Source organism: Phaseolus vulgaris, chromosome 4, assembly GCF_051622355.1.
Source record: "Phaseolus vulgaris cultivar YP4 chromosome 4, ASM5162235v1, whole genome shotgun sequence".
Lineage (NCBI taxonomy): Eukaryota > Viridiplantae > Streptophyta > Magnoliopsida > Fabales > Fabaceae > Phaseolus > Phaseolus vulgaris.
The window spans coordinates 2945687-2954784 of NC_143501.1; the positions used below are offsets into that span (position 1 = coordinate 2945687).

At 31.7% G+C, this 9098-nt stretch overlaps 1 protein-coding gene across 1 annotated transcript; it reads left to right on the top strand.

Moving 5' to 3' along the window:
* The first annotated feature begins 2513 nt into the window (after window positions 1-2513).
* Window positions 2514-3820, top strand: LOC137836576 (uncharacterized). Its single transcript, XM_068645239.2, has one exon. The coding sequence runs from the start codon at window positions 2537-2539 to the stop codon at window positions 3398-3400; it is 864 nt and encodes a 287-aa protein (XP_068501340.2). The 5' UTR covers window positions 2514-2536; the 3' UTR covers window positions 3401-3820.
* Window positions 3821-9098: the final 5278 nt, after the last annotated feature.

Here is a 9098-nt window from a genome sequence, read left to right on the forward strand (position 1 = left end):
AATATTAAGATATTTACAACACATATCAACTTTGTAGAAAAAACAAAAGCACTTTTTTCTCTTACAAAAAAAGAGGATAAAGGCAGATTCATTATATCAGTCAAATTGTGTGCGCAGAACTGAAGCAACTTTTCTAGAACTGAAATGGCTGCTAACTTTTTAGGTTATATTTATCAAAACCAACTTATAATTAGTTTACATGTTATAATTTACAAATTAATTTTAAATTCATAATTATCAAGTTAATCGATTGAATTATAAGTGTTTAGTGTAAAATTATATGGATAATCTATATATATTACGAAGTGGATTTTTAGTATAAGTCATCGGCTCATACGTGAGACAATATATTATGGGTGGTCCGATAACGAGTGACACGATAGGTCCAACAAACATTTGCTAAGATAAACTTTAAATGACTATGATACCATATTACAAAAGTGGACTTTAAGTTTAACTCAACCCCCATAAAACTGACTCATGGGAGTGAAGATTGCACCCATTTATATATAATGAAATATTTTTTTATCTCTTGTCAGATGTGAGATCTCCAACAATATATTGATTTTGTTTTTGTGAACAAATATATTAAGTAATTGTAGCTTTAATTTTTATTAATTTCAAGTTATTTAAAATAAATAAATAGTTAACGTGTTCAAATAGTAAGATCAAATAAAAAGAAAAAAAGTTACAGTTATAAAGCTAGGAAAAATAACATGTATTTTATTAGTTATAAGTTAGTAAAAAAGTATCATAGTCTTATGTGATTACACTTGTAAATTTTAAATGTAATTGATCATCAATATTGTCCTATTTTAATTACTTACTCTTACAATTTCTCTTAAATATTCTCCTACAAGCATCTATAAATACCCTTTGCAATATCATCCACGCATAATATATATATTTGCATATTTAGGTAAATCTCACCTTCATAATAATATTCTCCATGTTAACTTAATAGGAAAATGATTAAATTTTAGATAAATCTCACTTTCAAAATAAGGATGATTCTTAATATATAACTTAACAAGAAAATAATTAAATTATAATTTGTTTAATATCTACAAATAACTATAAATATGTTTTGCAATTATAATATCATCCACACATAATTGACCAAACATGTGGTGAGAAGGATATTTCATGATAATATTGAATAATCTAAGTTCCAAGCGTTAGGTAAAAACATGACACTCTATTCACGATATATTTGTTGGTTATGGTTCATTATTTAGTAAATTAGTATGTCATTTATAAGGTGTCACATCGATCAAGCCTAGCGAGATTAACAAGAACAACAATTTAGTTACAAAATATTTGGGAGCTTGATCAACTAAATCCTTAAATTCTATAACTCTTTCTTATAACATCCCACATTTCCTACCTCTCAAATCATTTTTTAGTAAAACTTATCCAACGAGCATTAAGAAAGAAAAAATCTCTATAAACATGACACATCCAAAACAAAAACACATAAATTCTCTAACTTAAAATCAATACTTAGAACCAAACCACTAATTAAATTGTAGTCACCTTGACAAGGTTTTTGTTTTATTGGTTTAGTTTTTATGTTTTTTCATGCATGGGTTTATTGGAAGTTTCCTCCTCAACCAACCCCTTAATTTTGTTCTTTGCCTTAAAAATCAAATCTAGTAACAAAATAGGAAGTCATTTACTTTTTGCCATTTTCATGTATCATACGTAAGCCAACACAAAAATCATACGTAATTATCATAGTTAATGCCTTTCTAGTGGAAAACACTTAGCACCAAATCAACAAATCGGCACAACTATGAAAAACATTACAAGACAAAACAAGGTTTGTTGCTATGTGAAACAAACACAAGTGCGTGCATATATTACTTTCTCCTTACGTTACTAAATCTAACTTCAAACTTTAACCAATAAAATTTGAAAAAAAATAGCAGTATTTATTATATTATAGCAGTGTTTTGAATCGATTTATATTTTTAAATTAATCATTTTTTTTCGGCATATTTCACATAAAAATAAAAAGATTATTATATTTTTACTTATGTTAACTTTGGTTGGTCTGAATATTTAAACTATAATCAACTTGCAAATTAAATATAAATTTAAATAAGACAACTTTTTGATTCGGAGAGAAACACTTTCTTCCTTTCTAAAAATATAAATAGATACAAAATTAGAAGACAGTTGTTTGAAGACAAAATAAATAAAATAAAAATAAAAAAAGGTTTAGTTTTGTCATTGTGTTTGTGCATGAAGTGATGATGTGTGTAAAGTGTAAACATGTTCCATATGGTTATTGGTCAATAGAGGTGTGAACCACCCCAAGAAAGTAACTTATAAATAATCAAAATTCATCAAAAAAAAAAATTATTATTATTATTATTATAAAGTTCATCACTAATAGCATTTATTAATCATTTCTTTTTTTGTTTGGGAAATTAGAATCCAAAGAGATTATTTAAAAAGAAAACAAAACCCAAATTGTTGGTGGCTCTTTGTATCTTCTTTTGGGGTGTATAAATAGCAGCGAACCAGTTTCATGCTTCTTAGAAGAGAACAAAATAATAAAATTGAACAAAGGAAAAAAAAAAGAGAAGAGAAGAACATGCAGAGAGAAGAAGAACACGAGAGAGTGGAGGAGTGGTTGGTGTGTCCAAGCTTCAGCGCGTATTCCTCCAACAAGCTCGACGATATCGCCGATCAGGTCACTCGAAACGATGACCGCTTCGACCAGAACGACACCGACTTCGAGTTCGTCGCGTTTCACACCGTCGCCGACGGTGTTTTCCTCGAAGCAGTGGCGGAGGCCGAAATTCCGACGTTTCCGATCTTCGACCGCGATCTCGTTGCTGAAGGTCGAGATTCCGTTGAGGTGTCGATTCAGAATACGCTAGGGAAGCTTCTGCTCGACGATTCGCCGTCGTGCTCGTCGTCGGAGGTGGAGGACGAGCTGGAGAATGTTCCGCCGGGGACGTACTGCGTGTGGAAGCCGAAACCATCGCCGCCGTCGACGCCGTGCCGGAAGAGCAAATCGACGGGATCGTCGTCGTCGAAGCGGTGGAAGCTTCTGGATTTGCTGCGGCGGAGCAACAGCGAGGGGAAGGAGTCGGTGCTGTTCCTGACGCCGTCGGTTAATTCCGCGAAGAAGAAGGGAGTGAAATCGGAGAACGCAAAGAAAATTGCCGCGAATGTCGGAGACGCTAGGAGGTTTCCGGCGATCGGCGCCGGCGGTAAGAGGTTCCCGGCGATTGCGGCGGCGTCGGCGCACGAAGCGCTTTACGTGAGGAACAGAGAGATGCGGAGAGAGGATAAGAGAAGGTCGTATTTGCCGTATCGACAGGATTTGGTTGGGTTCTGTGTCAATCTCAACGCCATGGGCAAGGCCTTTCCTCTTTTTTCTTGAATTTTTTTTTTCCATAAACAAAATTAAGCGAAATTAAATAGAGTGAAATATCTTAGGGTAAAAACTAGTAAATTAAAATACGATATTATAGTGTAACAGTTGCAGAGTCGAAATTTGTGGAGACACCACCTTTCAAATCATAGTTATGAAGACGTCACTTATCAGAGACTGTTATGAAGAAAATGTTTGAGATGTGTAAGATACCTCTCAGAGACGATGTTAAGCAGAAGTTTTTAGGTATGATTTCAGGTATAATAGAGAATTTGTCAGTTAGTAATAGAATTAGTTATAAGTATCTTCTAAATTAGTAAAATTAGTATAGATCATAAAATCTTTCTTCTTCAACTTTAGATTTATGTAATAACACATTGTAATTGTTTAATATTACTAATCGTTAATCTTTTCATTAGTAGATTCTAATTTTCTTTTTATAACTATTCGTTCATCACTAATTATAATTAGAGTATAAGGGAAAGACACCGAGACGCAAAAATTTATTTTTAACAATTTGATTCATTAGATTGTTTGTTTACTTTAAATGACGTGTCGTCGGTGTCGGATACTCATATCGGATACCGACACTTGTAGAACATGTCTCTGTGAAGTATCAAATTAAAAAAGTATTTATTGAATTTCTGACAATTCTAACACACTTTTAAAAAGAAAAAATATATATTAATTTTCTAAAAACTCTTGTATAAATTTTTATTATGATTATAAAAATAAGAAACAAATTCTTTTAAACCAGTTATGAAAACCATTTTTCTGCTCCAAAAAGTAATCTGAAACATACTTTTGTAGATAAATCTTTATTGTCAATTTATATAATTCATAATTATATAATATATAGATTTGTGTTCCCGTATTCTACATTTTAAATATTATATGTATATTCGTGTCCATATCAGTGTCTGTGTTACTCGTTATAATTAGTGATTATTTTTTAATCAAACTTTGAAATCTAAAAACGGTTATAGATTTTGGAACACAACGAATAGGAGTTGTAGTTTGACTACATTTGAACTCAACGAAGAAAAATTTAATTACTCAATTTTATAACCAATCAAGATTATACATTAGGGAAAGAGGGAAGAAAAAAGACGTTCAAGCTTTCAAGAATTGCTTCATTTTCAAGCTCTCAATCCTATCATGCTTTCACTCAATCTCCCATTGACTTACTTTTAGATTTCAAAAGCAAACTTATTTATATATTGTTTTTTTTAAACAAGATTCACATTTGCATAATTTCGAGTAGTGAATTTACACTTGATTATCAAGATTTTTCTACTTGGTTCAAAGTAAATTTGCTAAGTAAAACCTTTTGTTTAAGGAATTTACTTTTAAAGGATTGATTTAGTTTATGGTTATAACACATAACTATAAATAATATTGATTAGAGAGTATTTTAAACTTCGTTTCATTTCAAAAGTGGATTTAAAAAATTTTAGGTAACAATGTATTTTAGAAGGAGATATTTAAGATTTTTCTTTTCTCTTAGCAATATTTTGTTGGATGAGAATATGATTAATTGTAATAAAAAAATTTGAACAAATAAAGAATTTATTGAAGTGAGGAAATTATGGGAAATTGGAAATAAGTAGGGTATTAGTGGGAAGGAACAACAAATGGTAGAGCGTCTAAGTTTAATAAAGAGAATAGACAAGAAAGAGTTGAGAAATGAGAATCATGTCATATAAATGTTAGGAGATTGGGGAAAAAGTGAAAAGAAATGGATCAAACCATTAATATTGAAGGAGGTTTAGGTGATGTGCATACAAGAAACAAAGATGGGTGAACTTGATGTAAAATTGTGCAAAATATTATGGGAAGATTAGTATGTATAATGGAGAGTAAACATTGTTGCTAAATTGACAATAGAGATTTATGAGTTAAAAAGTTCTTTCTCAAGTCAAAGATATATAAGTCTAGTAGGTTTTAGAAAGAGAAATTGATCGAAATGGTGATTGTCAATGTCTCCTCACCTGTGAGTATGAAAAAAAAAAAAGATATTATGGGAGGAGTTGAAGAGAGCGAAAAGTAATACAAATATTGGAATATAGCATTTTATAAAAGATTTTAATAGTACTAGGTTTGGGAGGGAAATAAGTGATGAAAAAGTAAGAGACTATTAAAAAAGGGGAAGAAGAAAATTTAATAAATTCATTATAACATGAAATTGGAAAATAGATCTATGATTGGGAGAAATTTACTTGATATAGGCCAAACAGTGGGGGGAAAAAAAAGGAGATTAACTAAATTCCTAGTCATTGTGTTTTTACACAAATGATGGTTTTTATCATGTACAAAATTTCTGAAAAATTTTCTCGAAATAATTTTTTCTTGAAATTTCACGTAAGACTGTCGACTGAATTTGGGATAAAACGCGATAAATTTCAGGTCAAACGGATGAGTATTCACCTAGGAAAAAAATCAAACAGTTTCACACACAAACGAACCTTCCTTTCAGCCCTAGCAGTGATGAATAAAAAATTTATTGCAAATCTTGTGGAACGAATTTGGAGCTGAAATCTCAGTCAAAACTCAGTACACACAATGACGAATGTCAGGTAAAAATTTCATACCAAAATACCCAAGGAGTAAGGCATAGTAGGTCCCAGACCGAGAGTGAACAAAACTGGTATTCCGAAAACAAAACGTCCTGATTTTTCTTCCCCGTATCTTCTTTTTGTGATTGTTTTATGGACGTGTCTCCTTACCTAGATGCAAAAAACATATGAGGGTACTTGTGTGAATTTTTTCAACGCAATATGGACCAAGAATAAAATCGCAGAAAGTAGGGCGAAATTTCACAAATTTTGGTACAGGAGCCTTGGTTTGCACAAAATTTCTAAAAAATTCTTTCGAAATAATTTTCCTAAAATTACACGTAAGAATCTCGACTGAATTCCGGACAACACACGATAGATTTTAGGTCAAACAGATGAATATTCACTTGAGAAAAAAATCAAACAGTTTCACACACAAACGAACCTTCCTTTCAGCCCTGGCAATGATGAATAAAAAATTTATTGCAAATCTTGTGGGACGAATTTGGGGCTCAAATCTCAGCCAAAACTCAGTAGACACAATGACGAATGTCTGGTAAAAATTTCAGACCAAAATACCCAAGGAGTAAGGCGTAGTAGGTCCCAGACTGAACAAAATTGGTTTTCCGAAAACAAAATGTCCTGGTTTTTCTTCCCTGTATCTTCTTTTTGTGATTTGTTTATGGACGTGCCTCCTTAACTGGGTGGAAACAACATATGAGGGTACTTGTGTGAATTTTTTCAGCGCAATACGGACCCAGAATAAAATTGCAGAAAGTAGGGCGAAATTTCACAAGTTTTGGTAGAGGATAGCCTTAGTTTGCACAAAATTTCTGAAAAATTCTCCCAAAATAGTTTTTTCCTGAATTTCCATGTAAGAATCTCGACTAAATTTAGGAAAAAACGCGACAGATTTCAAGTCAAACAGATGAGTGTTCACTTAGTAAAAAAATCAAACAATTTCACATACAAACGAACCTTCCTTTCAGCCCTGGCAGTGATGAATAAAAAATTTATTGCAAATCTTGTGGGACAAATTTGAGGCTCAAATCTCAGCCCAAAATTAGTAGGCACAATGACGAATGTCTAGTAAAAATTTCAGACCAAAGTACCCAAGGAGTAAGGTGTAGTAGCTCCCAGACCGAGAGTGAACAAAACTGGTTTTCCGAAAACAAAACGTTCAGGATTTTCTTCCCCGTATCTTCTTTTTGTGATTTATTTATGGACATGCCTCCATACCTGGGTGCAAACAACATATGAGGGTACTTGTGTGAATATTTTCAGCGCAATACGGACCCAGAATAAAATCTCAAAAATTAGCGCGAAATTTCTCAAGTTTTGGTAGAGGATAACCTTGGTTTGCACAAAATTTCTGAAAAATTCTCCTGAAATATTTTTTTCTTGAAATTCCACTTAAGAATCTCGACTGAATTTGGGACAAAATGCGATAGCTTTCAGGTCAAATGGACTAGTATTCACCTAGGAAAAAAAATCAAATAGTTTCACACACAAACGAAACTTCCTTGCAGCCCTGGTAGTGTGATGAATAAAAAAATTATTGCAAATCTTGTAGGACGAATTTGGGACTCAAATCTCATCCAAATTTTAGTAGACACAATGACGAATGTCTGGTAAAAATTTCAGACCAAAATACCCAATAAGTAAGGCGTAGTCGGTAACAGACTGAGAGCGAACAAAACTGGTTTTCCAAAAACAAAACGTCCTAATTTTTCTTCCCCGTATCTTCTTTTTGTGATTTGTTTATGGACGTGCCTCTTTACCTGAGTGCAAACAACATATGAGGGTACTTGTGTGAATTTTTTCAGCACAATATGGACCCAGAATAAAATCACAGAAACTAGGGCAAAATTTCACATGTTTTGGTAGAGGATAATCTTGGTTTGCACAAAATTTCTGAAAAATTATCCCAAAATAGTTTTTTCCTGGAATTCCACGTAAGAATATCGACTGAATTTGGAACAAAACGCGACAGATTTCAGGTCAAACGGATGAGTATTCATGAAGGAAAAAAATCAAACAGTTTCACACACAAATGAACCTTCCTTTCAGCTCTGGCAGTGATGAATAAAAAAATTATTGCAAATCTTGTGGGATGAATTTGGGGCTCAAATCTCAGCTCAAACTCAGTAGACACAATGACAAATGTCTGGTAAAAATTTCATACCAAAATACCCAAGGAGTAAGGTGTAGTAGGTCCTAGACTGAGAGTGAACAAAACTAGTTTTTCGAAAACAAAACATCCTGGTTTTTCTTCGCCGTATCTTCTTTTGTGATTTGTTTATGGACATGCTTCCTTATCTGGGTGCAAACAACATTTGAGGGTACTTGTATGATTTTTTTCAGTGCAATACGGACCCAGAATAAAATCACAGAAAGTAAGGCGAAATTTTACATATTTTGGTAGAGGATAGCCTTGATTTGTACAAAATTTCTGCAATATTATGCTTGTTTTTTAGGAAATTAGGGAGGAAGAAATGATTTTTATTTTATTTTTTTTTCCTTTCAAAAGAAAGAAAAAAAAATGTTGTTTTAAAGAATAAGGGTACAAAAACTTCTGTACCTAATGGCTTGAACTCTATGTTTATTAAAGATCATTAATGTTTGGTAAAAGAGGAGTTAATAGACTTCTCCTAGATTTTTACCACCATGTATCTTCTAAGGAGGGGATTCTAACATTTATTGTACTAAAAATGAAAAATCACAAGAATTGAGACAGTATAGACTTATTTTCTTAATTCGATGCATCCACAAGTGATTTTGTTGAAATCATGGTAAAAATTATGGAAAAAACAAGAAAAAACAATTGATTATGAAATATATGAAGTGGGTTTAATTAAGTATTAACACTAGAAGTAAATCATTAAATAATAATCAAATTTAGAAATAAAAAATAATTAGTCATTGTATTTACTAAATTAGATATTGTTTTAAAGACTAAAAATTTATTGGTATCTAAAGTGTTTTCTATTATTAATAAAAAAAATTAAGATGGTTTCTAAATTGGTATTTAAATTAGTTAACAAAATTTTAACTACTAATATTTTAGATTCTAAATTAATCTCTAAAAGACCAATAAAAACTAATTTAGAATATAAAGTAGTTAGTAGTTAAAAACTTTTTTATAAATTTTT

Coding starts and splice junctions, on each gene's coding strand:
- LOC137836576 (XM_068645239.2), top strand. CDS start 2,537: ATGCTTCTTAGAAGAGAACAAAATAATAAAATTGAACAAAGGAAAAAA.